General features: G+C 41.2%; 1 protein-coding gene across 1 annotated transcript in view; it reads right to left on the bottom strand.

The window, feature by feature from the left end:
• Positions 1–23,641, bottom strand: part of LOC123016996 (dynein axonemal heavy chain 11-like) — a 198,224-nt gene that overhangs the window by 29,897 nt on the left and 144,686 nt on the right. Inside the window, exons 42-50 of the mRNA XM_044417936.1 lie at positions 23,060–23,161; positions 16,580–16,714; positions 14,262–14,435; positions 12,336–12,571; positions 11,880–12,002; positions 7,762–7,966; positions 7,047–7,211; positions 3,427–3,567; positions 3,163–3,333 (exon numbers count right to left, since the gene is read on the bottom strand). Of these exons, the coding sequence (XP_044273871.1) occupies positions 3,163–3,333; positions 3,427–3,567; positions 7,047–7,211; positions 7,762–7,966; positions 11,880–12,002; positions 12,336–12,571; positions 14,262–14,435; positions 16,580–16,714; positions 23,060–23,161 (1,452 nt within the window). The remainder of the gene's footprint in view (positions 1–3,162; positions 3,334–3,426; positions 3,568–7,046; positions 7,212–7,761; positions 7,967–11,879; positions 12,003–12,335; positions 12,572–14,261; positions 14,436–16,579; positions 16,715–23,059; positions 23,162–23,641) is intronic.

Genomic DNA, 23,641 nt, shown 5'->3' with positions numbered 1-23,641 from the left:
AAGCATCCGTCAGCATTAGTGAGCTCCCTGGTCCAAAGATATAAAATATGCAGGAAAAGGGTTGGAATCAGCTGCCTCTGTGATATAGAGGAACATGTATCAGGACTGGGAAGAGGCCCGATTTATTCAGCACATAGCAGTGGAGTTTAGGAAGATTCAGAGCCTCCAAAGAGACACAGGCATTCTTTGCTAAAACAACCCGCAAGACTTGTATGTGCTGCTGCTACTTTGCACCTCAGCATCCACCATTGTGTTACACAACCCTGGCTCTGCAAGCCTTTTGATGTGTGCAGTAGTCAGAAGTCTATAAATATGCCTTCTTTACTGTTTTTCAGTGAACCAATGCGATGCAAAGAAATGAAATATGCCAAAAAACAGGAGAGAAGATATTCTCAAGTGCCTGAATAGGCTTTCATAGACTGACACATTTTGGAAAGACAGTTCCTTCCTAAGGGGCCACTCATCCTTCTTTTTATTCAAAGCAGAGGATGTATCAATAATATTTTTCAAAATAAACATGGAGAAAGATGAGCGCTTCCCCCCCCACACCGCCCGAGGAAGGAAATATCTTTCTGAAATGTGTGCAGCTTACTAAAACCTTTTCAGGGTCTTGAGAGTAACTCCGCTTCTGATTTTAATTTTAATTTTATTTTGTACTAGTGCATTATGTTAAGCAATCCAGAGAAAAGAGCCCCAGTTCCTGCAGTTCTATTACTGGGGAATGTAATAAAACAACCACCAGTGTATATTCTACTTTTTATACTGCCTGTCAGGTGAAGTAAAGCGAAATGGTACAAAACATAGTACGATACCGTCTAAAATCAAATTAACAACAAAACCACCCATTAATATGTCAGCTAAAAACAGCAGCAGATATATAATGAACTGGGATTGGAAAAAGCTTAAACAGAAATGTCTCCACCTCCTGCCAGTAGCAAGGAGCGATGGGTTCGACCTACATCTTTTGGAAGCCTCTTTGACACAGGCATGCTGGGAAATGCAAAGTCGGACCTGTAGTTCTCAAAGGGCCTACTGTGGATGATGCCAGCCTCCTCTCATGTAACAAATTGTCTTTTTCCTGTTCACAGTGCAGTATTTTTCTTTGAGATACTGGGCCTGGTTTCAACAACGATGGGCTGGATGGACCAAAGGTGTGCCTCAGTATGAGGCGGCCTCCTGTGTTCCTGAGAACGTTGTAGCCTTCTGGAATTAATGGGAAGAGCATGTCTACATGGCTTTCAGCAGACACACAGGCACAGATCTACGCAAGAGAAGGATGCCTGCTTGCTTATTACAGTTCAGGACAGAGGTAGCCCATGCTGCAGCAAGTACGGAGGTCTGGTGTGCTGCAAACCCCCTTTCCTATCCTGCACAAGGAAAAGGGGTCTGAACAAGGCACAAGACAGAGAGGCTGTTCCTACATTTGCTACGCTTTGCATTAACAAGGGACGTGTGGCTTAAAGGTTCTTATAGGAGCTGTGGCTTATAGCTTGGCATAGCGCATGTACCTTCTGGCCATGGGTGCATTCCTACTGGGTACGGCTAAAGCAATTCAGATTCATATTTCTCATATTGTTTTCAGCACTACATGCAGTTCACATGCACATTAAAGCATCATGGGATGGAAATGCTAAAAGGAGCAATTCTGGCCCAAACCATTTTTTTGCTCAAAGTACAGCACCAATGGTTTTATCACCACCTCCATGCACAAGACCAGCACTTCATATACATTGTTTATTAACTGTTTTGGAATATCTGTTAATTAGATCCACTGTTCTACTCTAATACAAAATTGAAATGAGGTCTTGCAGCAGCGTTTCTACCCACCCCTTAATTTTGCTACTGTAAGCAGCCTGGTTCACCTTCCTGTGTTGGTCGGGCCAAGTCTGCAAGGGAGCTGCAAACCTAGATAAGAAATGGAGCTTAACTAACAATTCTTTGACAAGGCAAGAACCAAGAATATGAATGCAAAGTCTACCTTTGGCATTTTGGTTTTAACAACATTTAAAGGAATAAAACAGATGCTATACTCTGAGTGAACAGAGGTAAAAGTTTGGAATACTCACATATCTATGGACCAGGTTTTCTGGGAAGACTGCTGACTTTTAGTAAAGTGTTCTTTGTTATACTGACAACGGATTTCTTGGTTTTCTGAATTCTACATTCCAGTAGGCCACAATCCGTGCTTTCACCCTTATTCCTGGCCACAGTCTGTGCTTCCACCCTTATTCCTGCCTTCTTTATATGGAGTATATCTCTCCTCCACTCCCTCTCAAACCCTCCAGTCCTGAGTCTCACCAGTCCTAGTCCAATATTCCAACAAGAACAACATATCGGCTCTGAGCCATTATGATAAAAACAAAAAATTGGAAAGCATCTGCTGTAATTCCACAAAAAAGAAAGACCGTGTCTCAAGATGCTGGAAAAGAAATTTTATTCCAAGCCCAAAGCATTTTGGTCTAATTTTATTTCAGAGAGTTTTTCAAGGGCTTCAAAAACAAGCAACACATGATGTTGAATACTCAAAAACAAGAGCAATCTATTTCATTCAGCAGTTAACTTACTCACTTTTAATTGATTTTTGGAGACTTTTTAATTTGGATAAGTAAATATGTATTTTAATGTATTTTGTATTTATATATGTTTTTATGGGTTTTGTGCATTTTGTATAAAAGGTTCAACTATATATATTAAAAAAAACAATTTCTCTTTCTCCTTTCCAAATGTATGTTCATTCCAGCTTGAATTTTAAGGTTCTTTTAAAAATGTTGCAAGAAAATCCATACCCCTACATTTTTGAACATAATGTTGCCTAACATAAACAATTTTAGCAAGTAAGTGTCCCAATATATCACATTTTTGAACATAATTTCCCCCTACTCTTACCTGGAGAACTCCCCCTGATATTAACTGGAAATCTCCATCGCTAAATGTGGAGAAGCGTGCATTTTGAAGGATAAGCGAGTTTCAGTCTGTGTACTGGTTTAAAAGTGAGCAATTAGATCATTTCAAGCTCAGTTAATTTCTTCCCCATCTCTACCCTGGGCACCAGTGGCTCACCTGATTTCAAGTTCCAAGAACCTGTGGTCTGACCCTTACCCAAGGCAACAATCCTGTACCCACTTACTTGGGAGTACACCCAGCGAATAAAACCAAGTATACCTGGAAAGCCATCTGGGCAGTGATGGCCAGCTTGTCTCTCTCAAATAGGCCACGACTGAGGTAAACAAAAGTAGAGTAGGTGACACAGCCGATCAAGTTGCTGACCCGCTCCTTCTCACTGCTGGAAGGTTCTGCTTGCTGTACTGCTTTGTGAAATACAGCATTAAAGGCCTGGGCAAAGAGACAGACGAGCATGTAAGCCAACAGCGATGATAGATTAAAACACCAGTGGACAAAGCTATTGATCATGTTCTGAATAGTAACCTTCAGTGAGAACTGATACATGGGATTGATTTTTTTCAACTCATCCATGAAGAAGTAGAGCAGGGATGCTCTTGCTGCCACTGGGCGATAATGCTCGCGAGCCTCGTTGATCTTTGCTTCGTTGATGTTCGCTTCTGTAACCTGCAGGGGTTCAAAAACTGCATGTTACGGATAGGAACTCAGATGTTGCTGTGATGGACTGGCCCAAGGAATTTTGCTGCCTAAGGCGAGGGTAAGATTGGCCTGCAGCAGAGTGGCCTCCCTGCTCCTCATCCATGGGCAGATGTAGGCAACTGGCGGCCGAATCTTCCTGCACCGTGGGCAGTGGGCAGCATGCTCCACCACACCACACCACTCATGCAGGACGCAGGCAGGCTGTGTGGAGAGCCCAGCTCTGTCCTCCAACAGACAGGAACATCCCGGGAGGCTACAAGGAACACCCAAGCAGGGCTGTCTTAACAGCATTATGGGCCCCGGGCAAAGCAGTGTACTGGGACCCCTATGACAACTACAACTACTGTTGATTTTGGGAGTTTTCCAATTTTCCAAGGGTTAACATACACAGATTAGTATGGGGCCCAGGGGCAAGTGCCCATCGGGCCCATGCGTGAAGACGGCCCTGCACTCAAGGGGCTGTCACTGCTGTCCACCCAAGCTGCAGCATCTGCCGCTGGACTGCCACCACACATGGCCTCACGGGAGGGTTGGCCCTGAGTTTCAGAACTTAGCAGTGCTGAGTGGGGGTAAACTGGCATGAAAAAAGAGGCAGAAGCATACTACATACCTGGCACTTCAGGGTTCAGTACGGTATGCTGAGCCCTATTGACTTCTGCTATACCTATTTGGATTGAAAGCTTAAATGCCTGACAGGGTGGAGATGGGGAAACAGAAAAAACAGGCATTACCCAGGTCCTGGGCAGTATCCAGAGGTAGCAGTGTGTTCATCAGGTGGCATTAGAAAAGGGATCAGTACCAGGCATCCATGGTGTCAGGCACGAGGTTTCCCCCTTGGCACATTCAGGGCAACGGGCCATACCTTTGCAAAATTACTTTCCAAAGTAATTCCAGTAAGTGGTTCCATAGACCCAGTCTAGCCACGCCTTCTGAGAACCCTCCTTCTGAGGTCTTCTCTCTCAGAGAGTCCTTCTGGGGGTGGGCAAAGCTCTTCTCTGTATGCCACCCCTCTAGCGGACTAGCCCTTCTCTCCTGACACTACACCATGAGGTCAAGAGCCATGTCTGCCCCCTCCCAGCTATTCTCAGAGTCTGCCAGAACACCTAGAGAGGGTGACCTTGAGATAAGCTCCTCTGCTGCTCCCATCTCAGTGCCTGTGAGTACCAGTTCTTAGGGCCCTTTCTTCTCCTACTCTGAGCAGCCTGAATCTGCCTGACCTCAGAATGCACACCAAGAGCAGCAGCCTCTTTCATTCCCAACACCTGGGTAGTTGCCAGGGTTCAGGTATGGCCCTCTGTTTTCCAAACCAGGTATTTTCAAGTCACAAAAAAGCTGCATTGCTTCCACCAGGGAGCCACTGAAATAGTAAGCTCGCTAGAGGCCAATTTTATTACAGGCATTCTCAAACCTGAAGCTGCTGCAAAAAAGGATGAGTGACCAAGCAAGCTTTCCCTTTAAGAAATAGCACACAAGGGAAGAGTAAAAACACCTTCATGCCTGGTTATCTAACTGGCTGCCATTGCCTGCTCTGTGTCTTTCCCAAGATGGCCCCAACCCTTGGTTCATGGGGTCTCAGCTTCTGTATCTCCTAGGAACCCTTCCCACTGAGTTTTCCTGTGTTCTGTTTTCCTACCATGCTCATGTTGCTCCTCACACCATAAGGTATGTCACTCATTCAGTTGTTTTGAATATTCGGTTGCCGACAATGAACTTTTCTACTTGAGCCATTTGTTGAATGCTCATCATTCACTATTCATGGTTGTTTATGGGTTCTTTAGATGATATCACGACCTTCCTTTTTTTTTTTTTTTTGTTTCTCTTTGTAAGCAGCACTTTCAACATATTTTTTTAAAGAGCAGAGAAAATGTGGCATTAATTGTGAAGGTGAAAGAAAATGCCTTTTCATTGCTCTAATAGTTCTATTGCATGATGGTGCCACCTAGAGGTTATGTAATGGAAAGGCACGGAGTGCGCAGAATTCCATTCCACAGGAAAACAAAAAGTAGATATAGCTAAAAACAGCTCTGTACAGAAAAACTCCACATTGTGTCAGAAGTCAAAATGTTTCTGAACTTTCCTCAGCAGCACAGCCTACCAATGCCAGATGTTTAGCCACTACACAAATTCCTTAGTGCATGGGTGGGCAAATTTGCCAACCACCTTATGTGTTGGCCTCCAACTCCTATCAGCCCTGACCAGAATGCTGTAGACAAAACCTTTGGAGGGCTTCTGCTTAGTGCATTGTAGTGTAGGTAATACTGAAAGGAAGCATTTATATAATCTATCTAAGTATTGTGTTATGATCATATATTTAAAACAAAGGTAAGTATAATTTTGGACCTTAATTCTGCTTGGATAAATACTCTGTCATCTTCTTCAGCTGAATCTACCCGATTCTTTTATATTGCAAATAGAAGATAATATAGTATAAGAATGAAAATTAACTGATAGGTTCTGTGTGCTTCAGGATCAGGTAATAAAACCTATGAAAATGCCATATACAGTACATTCAATTTCTACACAGATATAACATGCCACTATTTTTAATGTCAAATGTATTGTTGTTATTGTGTGACAGTGTTAATGTAATGTAAGAGAAGTAATTCAAAGAGGTTAAAAAATTGCAGTCATTTTCAAGCTACATCTTGCTATTCTTAAGCATTCAGACTGCACTAAATATCTACTGATGTGCATCAGAGTGGCTGAAATTAATTTTGAGGCATGGTATTAGAAATACACATTTATTGCATTCATGTTCATTTGCGGTCGCTCATTTTGTAGCATTTGCATTGTTGTATATTATTGCTGCTAGTACTGACAGTTTGATTGAGAAACAGACGCTTAAGCCATCCAATTTGCCTGCATTTTATGGTGATAATCCATTCTTTTCCTCACCTCTTGTGTTTTTACTTAACATGCCACGTTTATGGGCTAACAACAACTAATGTACAACTTTTGTGTAATGTATGGTTTCACCATAATTGTTTCCTGAAAAAAAAAAAAACCAAAACCCTAAGGAAGGGAAATAATAGGAAGAAATTAAAAAACAAGCCTCAAAACCTTATTTTTCAACTGAAAGTTATATATGAAGTATAAAAAGAACAGAAAGAACTAAATGCCCACATCAGTTCCAAAGTCTCTTTGTTTTTATGCTGAAGGATTTAAAAATATTTATGACTAAAAGCTATCATTACATCATAATCTGCATAGAAAATATACTGTACAGTGCTTGCTATGCAGAGTATCTTGTACATATTCTAATACAATTATTGTAGATAACCATTTTTATTAAATTCCAGTAGAAAACAGCAAGAATTAGATACAAGCTGAGAAGCAACTGGTAAAAAGAAATAGCTTTGTTTTAGATTTTAAAAGAGAGTTACTTTCACGTTATTATGTTATCATTGTTTCTGTATGCTACCATTTCTTCATTTCTGTAACTTTACCTTAATTTCTATTTCTGCTGCTGTGTGTTTTGTTGTTTCCAGCCTCTCAACCAGGAGGGTATCCCCAAGGAAATTACTCTCGGCAGCTGAAAGGCGTGTCAGTAATTCATCTTCAAGCATTTTCAACTCAATTTTAAAATAATTTTGCTGCTTTGTGAGTTCAGACTGAAATGAAAATGGTAAGGTTGCAAACCTATAATTCAAGCACCATTAATATAGGAAGTACGCATCACTGAACTTCTAAACTTGCTGATCTCCCAAGACTTTATTATAGCCCTTATTTTTAGAGTTTGGTAATTAAGAAATGGATTAATATAAAACAGGTGTAAAGATGTAAAGTATGGCTTTTTCTGAATATTAAAACCAGAGAAAGATTAGCTAAATATCAGGTATAGAATTTAGCATCAACCCCAATAAGGCTGAGCTGAACATCCAGACTTATGTCTTATGTTTTAGCATAATTACTTCTGTGGCAGCTGTGGTATTTTCAGTCTAAAACAATGCAGGTTGTAGGGGGTGGTTTTGTTTTTAAACTCAGAAAGAACAGTTCAGTAGGGTGAAGGGTGAACTCAAGGTAATCCAGCTGTGACCCAAGAAAGAAAACAATGCAAATAAATAAAGTGAGCCTCAAAAAGGCAAAACAAAACCTTGTATCAGAAAGATGCATGAACAAGAAGACAGATGTGGAGGCATTTGCTTCCACCCATTTACACACCTTGAAGTGTTCCAGATCTGGTCTTTCCATGTTGACAACATCTGCCAACAGCTGATCCTCTAAACCATCTTGCGTAACTCTAAAATTGATCAATGTAGTCTGGGCCTGGATTTCTGGTCTATACTTAGGTTTAGCCAGTTTTGTGTGGAGGATGAGCTGGAATTTTGGGTGAAATTTGCACTCCTTATCTCCAACCCTGATATACCTGTTAAAGGAAAAGCATGCGAAGTGACACTCTTTTGCAAAGAACTGTGTTTAGGGAGGCTTAATTCACCAGCAACTGTGTGAAAGACTGCAGCAATATTCACGTTAGAAGTGTATTTTTATGAAAAGAAGCCTATTTTGTGATGGAGGAGGAGGACAAATGGAAAAGTTACCCAGTTTTATAATTAATTAAAACAAGGGAGAACTTCAGCTGAAACAATAAAGATTTCAGCATTCATTCAAATTCAGAATTGCAATGAAAATGTAATAAGTCACAACAGGCCACAAAATCCCATGTTGAAATCAGATGCTCCCAAGGGAGCAAGAAATTAAAGATACCTTTTTCATGTCAAGACAGTGGATCAATAGTCAGCATAAAGAGGGTTCAGCTGGTGTGAAGATGCCACTCAAAAGATGGACCCAGCAGGCACCCAAACTCGCAAACAAGATTTGGACTTAGGTGGGAAATTAAGGTCACAAAGTGAGAAAGGAGCTCGAAAAACTATCATTGGAATTGTGGGCAACTAGGCTCGGATAAGCTTTGATGCTTGCTTTAGCTGTCTTAGCTTTGTTTTTAAACTCAGTAATTGGAGCAAACTTTCAGGAACAGGAAAGCCAGTACAAATATACCTTGCAATTTCTTTGTCAGGATAAGCTGACATGAAATAAAAGCATCCACCACACCCCTGTACCAATATTTCTTTCTAGATAGTAATGGAATGTTCCCACCAGCATTAAGTCTTTTAAAATCTTATTGGTTTCTATGTGGGGGTTAAGCACATATCTAACATTTTCTGATTGCAATCAATGAGGCATAAAAGTGCAAACATTTGGCCACAGTGAATCCTCGTGCCAAGTATCAGGCAAGATCAGCTTTAGTTATGTGCAAAGCATGTGATACTAGCAAAGCAGGTAATTTCCTTTGTTGTATAGTATTAACAAGTGAAATTAGGACCAATTACGCATAGGCTTACACATTGCCAGAAAAAGGACAAGAGAGACCACAAATTTCCATAACATTTGTATATACTAATATGTACAAATGTACCAATAATTGCTGTAATCTGAATAAAAATCCAATGCATCTCACCACAGTGGGGATTGCTATGGCCAGATGAGCCATGTCTGAGCTCTTGGTGCTCACTCTTCAAGGCATCTTCAAGGCCCCGCCAAGGCTCTCCCTTCTTAGCACTTTTCAACTTTAAACCAAACTTGTGCAGGTCTGCTTATCAAAGAGGTTCCCTTCAAACAGAGGACTGTCCTCTGTAAACTAGAACACTGCTCCTCCTTATATACGTTATGCATATATGTATTGCAAGCTACTCATGTCCAACTAGGCTAATTTCAAGTGCAGAAATAGTATAGGAAGCAGGCATGTAACCCTTTGCAGTCCAATTGTGGTCTAAGCAGTGGGACCCATTCAGGTTTAAATACAAGGAAACAAATGTGAGAAAACTAGTGGGAGAATCAGGGAAATGGCATACTGGGAAAAGCATACCTACACGTCCCCCAACTCCTTCACTTATCCTTAGAACAGGCCTCCAGGTGTTGGGCTGCTATTCCACAAGTTCTCATGTAAAATATATTGGGCCGTGTGGGCAATGACTCATCACATCTGACATATTCTCCAGGCCTTTAAACATAGTGATTGAAATGCTTGTTTGTTTATTCAGTAAAGGCCAATGAATGATACAGGCATAGGCCTGGTTGCATGATTCATTTCTAAGGATGCAGCGGGTGCAACACCGCATGAAAGCTGTGCCTGTCAAATGTGCGTGTGGCATGTTGGGAACAAAGAACGGTTTCCTAGAGATGAACAACTTTGTAAGTCTTTGTTTCTTTCACATTTTTTTTTTTAAACCTCAAATAGTCGAATAATGCTGTGAATTCTGGAAGTTCTTATCAAAATGCAAACTGAACCAAGTTTTCACTCAAATACTTGTAGTTTTGACAGTGGTTGAAACTATGACAGTCCAGCAATGAAGCCAAATAACTTACAGACATTCTATGGAACTGGCTACTTTTACGTGCTGTATGTGTCCATATAGCCGTTTTATTTGTTATGTTAGTGTTGGGCTCATTGTATTTATGGCATTTTATTGAGTTTTGTTACGGAAAGCTGTTGTAGAAAAAGGCAGGGAACAAATTTTATAGATAAAATAGAGACTGTTCTGAATCATACACAAGTGAAGGCTAAACTACATACTACCTTAAATACATACAGTGCAGTTGATCCTTGCTTTCTTTTTCACCTCAGAGTAAGTGCATTCATATGACGGGATTAAACCTTCCTGCCCATCTCCCTTTCCCCCTAAATTTGTCTGTTCCAAGCAGAGGCTAACAAAAGAAAAGACAAAACCCTCTCTTGTCGCCAAGGATTAGGTTTTTTTTTGGGGGGGGGGTTGTCCCAATTTTAGTCTCTGCATGAAGAAGGGGCAATTTTAGTAAGGAAAAAGGCAATTTTAGTAAGGGGCAATTTTAGTAAGTGAACCCTCTTCTGCATGTGTTAGTCCACATCCAGGACTTCTGAAGTAAAAAAAAAACACAGTGAAAATCAGCTGTATACTACATATTTAATTAATATAGCCCTTTGTTTAGCCCTACACTGATTTGCACAACAATGGCACTTTAAGTATTGTTTAAGCATCAGGGACCTTTTCCGTGTCTGCTCCCAAGCTCTGGAATTCTCAGTTGGCTTTCTAATGGTAGACTAAAGGTGGAATGCTATGGAAGTTTAGACAGCAGAAATGCCCACAACACCCAGCATGCTCCAGCCAGCTGGGAGTTGTAGACCATTTTTGTCTAAACATGCATAGGATTGTGCCCTAAGGTGTTTTTGTTCACCTAGGCCTTTGGCATATACACTGATTTCTTCTATTGTTTATTTCATCTATTGTGTTTTAGCTTAGGTGTTATATTTTAATTAAGATTTGTTTTTTAATCTTTATTTTACTTTTAGATGACTAGAATGCCACTTCTTGGTAGAAATGCAGGATATAAAGCAACTGAATGAATTAAAAGAAAAGTCTAGAGAAGCCAGAACAAGAGCAGAAAGCTGTAGAAGTTCAGGCATACCCCAGAGATACTATGGGTTCAGGTCCAACCCCTGCAATAAAGCGATTATCACAATAAAGTGAGTCACACATTGTCTTTGGTGTCTCTGTGCACATAAAAGTGCTATACTGTTGTCAGTCGATTACCTGGGCAATCGCATTATGTCTAAAAACCCCATAAGTTTTAAGTTCACTGTCTTATATGTGGCCAGTTTGTGGTGCCCCAAAACAATTACAATAACATCAAAGATCACAGATCACCATAACAAATATACAGTAACTGTGATGAAAAAATTTGAAATATTGTGAGAATTACCAAAATGTGACACAGAGACACAAAGTGAGCAAATGCTATTGGAAAAAGAGGCTTGTTTGAAGGGTTGCCACAAACCTTTCATTTGTAAAAAACAATATCTGCAAAGCGCAATTAAGGTAAGTGCAATAAAACAAGGTATGCCTGTAAAGGTCATTTCAAGAGGAAGTCAGCTTCTTCGGTGATGTTTCCTCCCACACCCCATTCAGTTCTGCTTATATTTTATGGGTTCCAAAGAAGGGACACCAGCCGCCCTCATCTCTAAGAACAGACTTTTGAAGGGCTTCTCAATCCCTTAGAATGAGTTGGAGTAGCACCAAACCATTTCTGCAACACACCTCCATTCCATTGTGTGTCTGTGTTTTCTTTTCTTGTGTGGGGACTCTTGGCTTTCCACCTCACCAACAACTGTAGGTTACAGCCTTACCTTTGAGGGCACTGAACCTGTTCTTATGAACCAGGGAAAGATGAGAATGTAATGAGAAGAAGCAAAGACCTGTGAAACAGGCATTTTGGAGGAAGACATGCATATAAACAAACAGCATTACCTTCCCTTCTTTAGCAGATGTTTCCCAAGAAGAGGGTCAAGCACAGCATCAAAGGTCTCCTCGAAGTTTTCTATTAAAACAGAATCTCCAGCAATAACAGCCTCTTCCAGGATATGCACATACCTGCAAAATCCACAGAGAAACCAACAGTGCAGTTCTCTCTTGGTCTCTGTGTCCCCATCGTTCTCTGTCTGACTTACTCCCGGATCAGTGAGCGTAGAACTACAACTTAACAAGAGCTGAAAGAGTAGGAAGAAGGTACAGGCCAGGCAGGAAAAGCACAACTGTCCCCTGAGGGTTTTTTCCACTCAGCGTTTTGCTCAGATGTATTGGTTTCCTCGACTGCAATGCAAGTGACAAGCCTGGTGTAAAACAAGCCAGCACATGCGACTGCAGTCGCTCCACACCCAACGTTTTTATTCCTGTTAATAGCCGTGGTTGCCAATGAGTGCTTACCCTTTCTGACCCAAATGGATGACTTTCAAGCCGGAGCCGTATCTGCTTTTTATCCATTTGATCCCCTGGTGCTGGGGGTCAATCAATACAGGCCAGCGTTCACAGTTTGTGAGAATAGTGGCGTTTTGTGTGGACATGGCATCACTAGGCAAGCCTTCATTGTTCCATTTAGCAATTGTTGCATCATCCGTCAGCACAGAGATTGGATCAAGACCTTCAGTCACTGCAATGGGGACCTAAAATAATAAAGGTTAACTTAAAAATGACTAGTTCCACTGTCTCTTCCCAATGACAACACATCACCACTCATGTCTATAGTGTGAGGAAAGTTGAAGTGTCGGGGGGGGGGGGGATGTAGCAGGATCACCCAGAGCGCTCATAGACTTGGTGTGTTCTCTGCACTGAGTTCCTGGCATAACAAGGCACAAAGCTTTATAGAAATTGCGCTATATTAGATCATAACCTTAAAGCAGAATCTTAAATGGCTTTACTGGAGCTATACTTGAGTTCCGTACTCAATACCAATGACACCCCATATGCAGCCGCTGTCGCTGGCTGCTCCGCACCCTGGGTGCCATGCACGCGAGGGTCACTTTTGCTTGGAGGCTGTTTATGCACACTCTTGCATGCACACAAACTTCTCTCGAAATCCTGTGTGTTAAGAACCTCTGTTTCCCAGGTTGCTAAGCCTGCATATGGGAGCCTAGATGCCTGCAAGGGGATTTCAAAACTGCTTGTTGCGAGAAGAGAGGCACGGAGTTAGCCTAGACTCATTGTTTTGATGAGTGGTGGTTATTGTGATGTCCAAACATAGCCACTCTAAGCAAGCACAATCCCTCAAGCAGTGAAGTAGGAGCTCACACGGCACTAACCAAGATCAGTCCCTGAAGGTGTTTGTTTGTACCACAATCAAATGGCTGAACAGGAATTGTGCCCTTACCAGATACTTCTAAATAATTTTCTGGACGCTCCCTGAAGGAAATGTAATGGGAAGGAGAGTTTGGGGAGCAGTGAGCAGGGAAAGCTTAAACATCTTCTCTCTGCCCACAGCTTCTCTGTTGCAAACTGTCATTCTCCATGCTCTGAGGAGAAGGACCAGCTTTAGTTTCAGTCGTCATGGAATATCTAGAACCAATCTTTTAGAGATCAAGGTCCCAACCCCCTGCCTTGTGTCCTTGCAAAATCCCCAGTTTTTGCTGCTTCCTTGCCAGCAAATTCAATAGGAGGGGCGCCAGCCCTGCAAAAAATACCAAGGGGGGCATTTCTTAAGTATTTAAACAAATAACCTTGACTTCTATCAAACTTGGGACTCTTTTTATTATTGGCTAGAGAAATGGGACTTTGCATAGATTTAAATATGTTTTTAAGTTATCATAAATGGAAAAAGAAGGGTGTGCGGGCTGACCCAGCGGGCTCAATGTTTTTTGATGATGGATGTTGTTTGTAGTTTCTTTTTGCTTTTTAGGATTATAATTTCAAATAAAACATTTAAAAAAACAAATAACCTTGCAGGATGATAGAATGTCTCAGTTGCTGCATGTGCAAGAAGTTTATTTAAGAGTAAATTGTTTTTTAAAGTTCTGCTAGTTCAGTATATATAGTTGGGGATGGATGAGCTTGTAATGAGCAGGATCAAGGGCAAAGGCTGGCTGCAAATGCTACAGAGAACAGCAGGGGCTGCCATGTTTAAATGTAGATGCATGTCAGCATCTGAATGAACACTGAACTATTTGGAAGGATACAATCTGTTCACATAGATACAATTAAAAGCAAGCATCACCCAATGAAATATTTTGCTTACATACTGGTAACATACAGGTTTTCATGGACTCTCTATCATATACAGAGCATTGGTATATCTTCTAAATAATGAGTATTTTTTAAAAATAACTCCTCAAAACAGTGAAAGATAAGTTAGCTTATTACCTCCTGGCTTCTCAAAAAGGGCAGCCACAGGTTTTGGACTAGCTCATGTCGGTACCGTTTTGCAAATGGCCCGGCGTATGAAATAAAAGCTGCAGTTAGAAGCACATCTCCACACAGCGTCTTCTCTTGTTCATGGTATTGTGCTATTGATTGAGCCCATCGTACATTCTCAGACTAAAATGTGAGGATCACAGGTTAATTCGTAAGAGGTACTTAAGATAACTATCAAATTGTCCATTAAAATAGGAAAAGAAGCTCAGGTGCCATTTAGTGTTCTCAGAAGATTCCACCTTGAGATAACACCCTGCATTAAACGCTCAGTGGAATTAAAAAAAACAAGCAAAGTTTGCACCTGTTTCCACAAGAAGGCAAGGAAAAAGGAGAAACAGGCCTCCTAGGAGGTGCATTTTAGAGCCCCAGGGGCCAGCACAGAGAAAGCCCTGCTCCTACTTGATGAAAATCTAGTATCCAGAAAAGGTGGAAATTGGAACAGGACATTACTAGATCATCCAAAATTGGGGGCTAGTGTGTTATAAGAGAAACAATTCTATCTAAGGTATTAGATGATTTAGGACTTTGAGTTTAGACTGAAACCAGATCCTATTTAATTTTTAAAAATACTCATAATATGACCATGCTGGCTTATATCTATCAAAAAACTGGTAGTTGCATTCTTTACCAGATACAGCTTTTAGAACATCTTCAGGTGGTATCCCACATATAGTGAACTGCAATAATATAACCTAGATGTCACTAAGCTATGAATGACTAACTTAAGGCAAAAATGTGCAACATGATACATTTAAAAACTGATTTTATGTAAGCCAAAAGCAATGGGTTCGAGCAAAAGATATCCTTTCATTCATGACTGGAAGAGCTTTCAGTCCAGTGGCTTCTGCCTGTCCTTCCTTTTCTTACAGCCCCCACAGCACCTCCTGATGCGCCTTAGAGGATCCTCCAATCTCCAGAGCATATTTCTCAGCAAACAGGGGACATTTATAAACATGGACTCTCCCACTTGCATTCACAGGAGCCAAAAGCCCCCTTGCCAGTGAGTGAAGCTCTGCTCATGGAATCAAAAGATCCCTTCCAGAAATGGCATTTTACAGGACCTAGACTTTCTTCTGCATATCAACACTCCAAGGTGAATTTCTGGGATTGATGCTAATCACAATCTCTGGGATTATTTCTATATTTATTTCATTTTTATACTGCTCAATTGTTGAAGGTCTCTGGGTGGTTAACAAATGATTTAAAAAATTAACTTCTTTAAAAAGAACCAGCATAGAAGCACAGAATAATGTGGTATTAAAAGACGAAGTTAAGAAGGCAAACTGTTAAAATGCTGGGAGAATAAAAAGGCCTTCACCCAGCACTGAAAAGAATACAAAGTAGGTGCCAGGCACACCTCTTTGAGGAGTTCATTCTACACTCAGGGTGCCACAACCGAAAAGGCTCTTCTCCTAACAGTTACTTGCTTTACTTCCTTTGGAAGGGAGTCCTGGAGAAGAAACACTGATGATGACCTCAGGGTCCATGTAGGTACATATGGGAAGAAGCGATCCTTCAGACAGCGTGGCCACAAGCCATTTAGGGCTTTGGATATTAGTGGTAGCACTTTGAATCAGGCCCAGCCTTCAACTGGCAGCTGAAGCAACTGGAAGAGGATGGCATAATATGTTCTTATGAGCTAGTTCCCATTAACAGTCTTGCTGCCCTGTTTTGGATCTGCTGAAGTTTCCGGACCATTTTCAAAAGCTAAGGAGCAGAATCTTGGCTTTATGATCTATTCAAGTATTGACCTCTCTCTTTTTAGATTTTTTAAAATTACTAACACATTGCCATTATCTATTTTTGGATTAATATATGCATTGCTCATCTCAGTGAAAACAATTAGAGAATTATCACATTGCTTAAGCAACTAACACAAATCACAGCGTTCTACAACCTGGCCAAGGGCAGCTATCGTAAGAAATGCTCCATTGTTGACTCAGAGCATTTCAAACTTAAGAGTATCTTAAAAATCATGTCTGTTGCCAGTACCCAATGGTCACCATTCCTCTTTCTTTTAATGTTCCTGGACATGTTAGTTAGTAGGTAATCTTGCAGTTAATATATACAGCAGAGAGGCAAAATGTAAGAAAATGTAAAGGTCAGAAACACATTTCCTTTATGGAAAAAAATGAATGATAATGACATAATTTTTTTCAGCTCATCAGGTTCTTTGCTAAGTGCCTGTGTTATTGTCAGATCACTAGTGTATAACAAAGACATGCTTTCTCTAGGCTGCTTCATTAGCCTGCCCTGTAGGACCTCACCTCCAGACCTTTCACTAATCTGTTGGCCAGCTCAATAGTCTTGTTAGTTCTATTCACTTCTTCCTGGCAGCGGATTTTGTCAGCTGTAGCCCTTTCAAAGGCGGTGGTGAAGGCAGCCAGGTCTGTGTCTAGTTCCTTCAAATAAAAACAGTAAGAAACAAGTCTAGACATTGTAGGGACCAGCAACAAATATGTCAGCTGCTGTCTTTTTTTTATATTATGGGGTGTTAAATTATACAGCTGAGAAAAAGACATAAACACAATTGGCCTTAGAAACATTCAGGTGTTCCATTCACACAATCACCCCCCACCCCGGTAAATTAGCTTAGTACAGTAATAGCAGTAATAGTACAGTAATATTTCCATTCTTTTACTACCATGTCCACAACCTGTCATTCATTAAAAGTCATGGGAGGGACCGCATTCACACAACACAATTTGGGCTTATTTTCCAAGAGGGTCAGTTCTTATCCCCGCACTGCTCCTGGAACAGGGTGTACCAGGCATTTAAGCTGGAAGAAAGTCACATAGGCTGCCAAGGGCCCTCTGGCTATCAGCATTCACATGTGCCACACTGCTCCAGTGACTGGCTGCCGACGTGCTCCTTTAAACAAAGCACAGAGAGAAAAAGAAGGAAGGGGGAGAGCCAAGCTGACATAGAAGGAACACCCAGAAATGCCCGGAGTGGTTTATCCTCTACAATGCTATGCTATCAAGATTGATGTTTGGCAAAATCAAGCGATGCAGTCAGAATCCTGCAGCCCTTCTCGGCTTTGAATCCGGTCATCACCTACGGAGGGAAGTCAAAGAAGGGTTTGTCTGCAAGGACAAGCAGATGGCCCCGGGTCCCGCGTGCACCCCTGGAGGACTCTGGGCAAACAATTCATTCCTGAATAATTCGGCAGCACCGGGGCAGAGTGGAGCAGGAGCAAAACTGTGCACAGCGGCCTACGGGATCCGGAAATGTTGGCTTGTAGCATTTCACAGAAGAACTTTAAAAATATTGCGCAGCATTCAATTTTTTTTGCAGGCATTTGCCTCCATCCCTCTGCTTTTTAATTCAGCTATCCAGATAAGAAAAACAAACGGTCAGTAATTCATGAAGATCGCTGCAATTAATTTTATAAACCTATAAAGCAGTAACAAAAGTATGTGCATGTAAGAGTTTGACAAGGCCAGTGTCTTTCAGTCCTTACTGGGGACAAGAGAAATTGGGGTTATTTCTGGTTAATATATATTCTAGGTCCTGCGGCTGGGGAATGATTTTATATTTTTCACTCTAGAACCTTGCCCTAAAGCAATTTCCATGTGTATAAAGTAGGAAAAGATGTAGAAAATCTTTCTGGTGATTAATGAGTGGGAGGAAGAGTTTGAGTTCGTCTAAGTAAAAAAATATGACCTGTGGAATGCTGCCAGAAGCAGCAAAACCTCAGGTGGGTTGGTGAGAAAGAGCTGTTTAGGGACCTGAAATTTGCCTGGGGGCAGCATTAACTTACCTAAGCAATTTTCTAAAGATTTCATAGTATGAAATATGGGCAAAGAAAATGTATGCAACTCCATCTTGGAGACTGCTTATCCCCTGTCCTCTCTGAGGTTTCTTTGAAATATTTGCTCTGCTTGACTTCTCCTCCATAAAATGGAAAGTTGGGCAAGATATGTACTTGAGGTGGAAGAGAGGATGTACTGCTTTTGAAATCAGAGAACTGGATAGCAGAGGTGCATGGCTTGCTCAAAAGGACACCAGTGGCTAGTGCTATAAGCGAGAAGAAACACACTTGTTTATGACCATTTGGCACTGCCCTCTTGCTTCACACCAAAATTGGGACTTTGCTTCCCATTGCCTCTTGTCTCCTTCTGGACTCAGCCCTGGCCAACACAAGCAATAATGCAGCACTCTGTAGGCAGTACTCTTGTGTAAACAGCTACTGGGTAACAGGAATGGAAGAGAGCCATTGCTCTCATGTCCGATTTGTGGCTTCCCACAAGCCTCTGGCAGGAAAGGCCTTTAGTCTGATCCAGCATGGTTCTTCTTACCTTCTAATCTGTTAGTAAGTTCAGTGGGACTAACTTCACACCAGAGTGTATAGAGTCACAGCCAACCTAGAAGCTTCTTGCAGCCCAGTTACCCTCCTAAATCACAATCCTCAACAAGAGGTGGAAACAACATGGAGCTATTTAGGGTAAAGAAAGGAAAACAAAGGATTTGGGCTTTTGTTTTGTATTGCAAAACATTATATTCTTAAGTTTACATATACAAATGATTTGGGGATTTTCTGTAAGATATATCCTTTATATCAGCCTGCCCCAACCTGGTACCTTAGAGATGCATTGGGCTTCAGTTCCCATCAACCTGAGTCAGCATAGTCAATAGTTAGGAATGCTGGGAGTTGTATTCCAAAACAACAAACAAACAAAAAATTAAGCCTGTAGCACTATGCCTATTTACTTGGAAGTAAGCCTTGTTGAATTCAATAGGATTTACTTTGGGGTAGACATGTATGGATTGCTCTGTTAGCATATTGCACTAGTTTTTCTTCCTTTTACCAAATTACCAATAAGACATGTCCCTTCCCTTGCAGTTTGTGCATATCAATGTGATTAATTTTTTTAAGTGCCAAAATCTCTCTCTCTCCCTCTTTTAAAGCATTGCCCTTTTCAAAACAAGGGGAAATTCAGTATAGTTTCAGTGCCACAGTGATCAAACAGTGTCACATCACTATGGCAATTGGTGCCCAGGCCAGGAATACAGATCAGCTTTAATTGTGCAACGCCTTATTGCTGGTGCATGTCAATCAGAACCTATGAATTGAGAAAAATTTGCTCTGTTCATTCTGTTAAATGATGTATCCAATTAAACCTGTTAGAATTCATGATCTTCAGTCAAGGTTAAATGAAAGTAGTTACTCCTGTCAGCTAGGTGATTAAATGCTGCCTACATCAGGCACATTTATGTGCAAAATTAAAAATTTGGTATAAAGCATGAATCTTTATGCATGCCAGTTAATTATCTTGCAGTTCCTTCCACTTATTAAATGCCCACTGCATTTCTTCTTAATCATTAGCTTCCTTTCAAAACTTGTTCCATACTGTACATTATACCAAATTTCAATGTCTAAATGAAATGCTGTATAAATGAAAACTTCCTCTTTTCAAGGATTTGGCTGTTGCTACGTTACTGAAAGATAACCGTTATTAACAGCCCCCCCAACCTCATGTCATTATGCAAAAGAACTGTTTGTGTTGTGCTGCAGGATTCTGAGCCACTGTGATAGGAATCCCTTGTGTTATTGCTGCCTGCTGGTCATTTCTGCTTTCTTTAAACCTACCTGGGACTTCTCCTGTTCGCCAGCCAGCACGAAGGTAGTAACATGCAATGCTACGATATAACAATCAACCTAGCAATAATGGAGAAAATGCTCTGTATCCACCTTCTCTGAAAATGGAGCAGATGAAAGCCTTCAAATGCCAGCAGAGTTTTTAATTTGCAGGGGAAGAAAAGAGTAAACCTCTGTTCTGCAAAAAACAATAATAAAATGCCACCATCCCTTCTGTGAAATGGAGTGTTGGTGTAAACTGTTTTGTTGGGATTTTTCAGCAAATCATTGTTCATCAAAAAACCCAGCTGAGGAGGAGGAGGAGGAGGAGGAGGAGGAGGGAAACTTTCTTTCAGTGCAATATGCCTATTTCTGCAATTATGATCCTTGACAATTATATATTCTCACGTTCTTTTAGGACACAGAACTAACAAGCAACCTGTACACGGTGATAACCCCTCACAGTATAATATATAGCATTAACTGCATCTCTTTGGAAGATCCATTACTCTAATGCATTTCTGGTAAGTAGCAAACAGGCATAGAACTATGCAGATACAGCAAAAGACTGCAAATTGCTGCCCATTTGTCGGCGATTTGTCGGACAGAAGAAGCTCCCTTTTCAGATCTGCTGTCAGAGCAGGAAGAAAAGGGAATCTCTAGAGTTAGGAAATGCCTTGGCAGATCTTGCTCAGGGCTCTGGTTCCAACAGTGGCTATTGCAGCTAAGATACTAGATTAACAAACCAACAACAGCAGCAAACTTGTAAACACAGGATGATGAGAACCACTTTAAGTTTGTCTTTTGTATCTGGTAATCTGACTGTTCAGCTTCTGAACATGGAAGTTCTTGTCATTTTTAGTTAACGGGTGTTGTTAGATAGGAATTAAGGACCAGCACATCTGGACTGCTGGATTAGTCTAATCCATGCCTAGGAATCTGAGACCCTTCAGATGGTGCTGAGCGATCATCTCACCACCCTGACCACTGGCCATGGGAACTGGGGTGCAACAACATCTGGAGGACCACAGGTTCTCAACCTCAAGTCTGATTCATTGGAAACAAGTCTCTAACTGTGATGGTCACAGCACTCTGTGGCAAAGATGTACTCGGCACATAAAGAAAATACCTGTGGCTGTTCTCCTAATCTTAAAAAAAAGGGAGCTGCAAGATGGCACGCCGAAAATAAGTTCTTGAGGGGGCAAGCTTGTTGAAGCCAATCAAGTTTGTACCTGGTCATTTTTCTGGTGAGGAGACCTTCAGTACAATGCTTAGTTTGTGGCAAGATTTGTACATGATTGTTCCCTTATATACCCACAGAGCTCTGCCAGTAGGGTGGGTCATAAATGCAATGCAATGTTACAGTAGTGAATTCAGAAGTATGGGAGCACATAATGTCAAGCTTTGTTGCCATATCCCCAAGGAGAATTCTTTGATGCGTTCTTTTTATTTAGTTCCTGTTATTTATTTTCCCTGTTCTCAGCAGGGTTTAGCTTTAATACTCCTTCATGAAACAGAGATGTTTAGGATAAACAGAAAATGGTCATGCAATCTCACAACTGAGTTTATAGGACATAACCTCAATCCTCTGTTTACCAAGAAGAAGTCAGCTCCATTGAACCCAGTTCTGATGGCAGAATACACTGAACAGTAACAAAAACTATTCAGCCAGCTTCAACTGAATTAAAAATCCAGACAAATGGGCAAAGATGTGTTTCCATGTAAACGGTTAACATCAAGTAGCAAACATGAATTTTTAAACATTTGCATACACATGCTGGGAAGCTCTGAAAGAGAGATGCCTTCCTTTCCTGCACATGCACCTAACTCCTTTTATCACAGGGAGGCATCAATACAGGACTGCGCCACTGCTCTGACCTCCCAGATGAGCAGTGGGCATAGGAAGCCCAGGAAAGGGCTTCACTAGCGGTGGCAGGGGAGCAGCTTGGAGCTTGGAACTGCTGGCTGCTGTTTTGGGAATGGAGGGAGGAGGGGATACCAAAAACCATCAGGAAGTTGCACTAGAAACCAGAAGTTCCTCCATCAGCACCATGTGGGAATACAGTAGCTTACTGGTTAGCACACTTGCAGAAATAACTGCTGATTAAAAGCAAACAAATATAAGTAAAGAACCATAAATGAGAGTTATATTAAAGGGAAAAGCAATGTGCATTAGTCACTCACTTCTCTCCCTCCCTCCCTGCCTCTCTTTCTTGCACATGCACACACACAGAATTCCTCAGAAATGATAAAACTGAAAAACAACAGGAAAACATATGTGAGTAAAAGTCCTTGAATTAGAGCTAGCATTCCAGTTGAATGACCAGGCCCATTTCTGTGGGTTATTGGACAAATGCTAGAAAATCAATATCTCTATTCAGAAGCCATCTTTTGGAATTGAGGGGAAAAAACCCGGAACATTTTGAGTTCAAATGTTCATTGTTTCCTAGTATTTCATATTCCTGTTTGAACTTAAATTGTCAAATCATCAATAGAATCAAATGTTCACCTACAGGTGGATTTTATACCTTGTTTTTATAACTAGCCTTGTAACTCTGAAAAAGTCCAAAAGGTTAACAGTATTTCATTATTCCTGATCAGTGAAATAGGATCTAGCTCAGGTTTGCTGTCTCACTACCTGTTGTGAATGAGGTTTTAATCATTTACTAACCACTACGTCAAATCAGAATGAGATTGTGCTATAATATAAAACAAATAAAACAAAATAAAACACCCAACAGCAGTAGCAGCGCACCACTACTATACTGGTCCTAGAAGCATGCCCCGTAAATAGCAGGGAGAAAGGCCACCCACCTCTGCTTCACTCCTACAGTATAATCCCATACAAGTCTGCTCAAAAGTAGCTTTCACTGATTTCAATGGAACTTACTCCCAGCAGATTGTATTCTTTGGATTGCTACCCTAATGACTGGGTGAAGAAGCAGTTTAAGTCAGAAAAGACAGCAGCAATATTGTTTTCCCCACCCCACCCCAAACCTGCTCTCCCAGTGTATTCAGCAGCATGGAAAACAGCAAACAACAATTCAGACTGGAAACCCGCTTATCTCCACGCAATTCCTATAAATGACTTTTTAAAAGTAATACAGAAGCAATGATGCACTGTTTGTGAAGGGACCCTATTTAGGGTGAAGACAATAAGACTTACACGGAGTTTCTTCCTAATAGCATCAAGTTTTTCTGCTGCCATGATTAAGTCTGTGTTGGCCTGAGCCAGGGATTGCCGCTTGAGGTCCACTTCACAATATACCTAAAAGGCAGAGCAGGAAAGGATTTTAAATTGTGCTAGTTAATATGGCTTTTGGAAACATTTTTATGGTGGTGGTCATTGCTGACATGCGTAGGCAGGATAGAAATTTAAAATAGCTGGCTGCCTGTAATGCTTGTGCAGAGAAGGCTTGGCAGTGCTGGAGTGTCAAAAAGCCACTGATGGGCTCACTCAATTCCTTACACTTTGCCCCATGGCTAAACAACTTGGCCAGCAAATCCCCGGTCACTCTGCTTCCCTTCATGCCTTCCCCCTTCCCACCTGATGGCCACTGCACTGGTCACTGCAGCTCACACTGGGACTGCTTGCAGACAGGGGACTCCCAGCCCTTGCAATCAACGGGCATGCTATAATTGTTCCATCTGCCTTGCTTTAACATTGCCAAACGTTTAGGTGTACAGTGCATGTGCAGGCTTGTGAATGGTGAAGCCTGCTGCCATTTATATATATATATATATATAT

This window comes from Varanus komodoensis, unplaced genomic scaffold (genome assembly GCF_004798865.1).
Source record: "Varanus komodoensis strain SLA01 unplaced genomic scaffold, ASM479886v1 scaffold9, whole genome shotgun sequence".
Lineage (NCBI taxonomy): Eukaryota > Metazoa > Chordata > Lepidosauria > Squamata > Varanidae > Varanus > Varanus komodoensis.
Note: the sequence above shows the minus strand (reverse complement) of the source record. Positions and strands in the feature narration are given on the sequence as shown.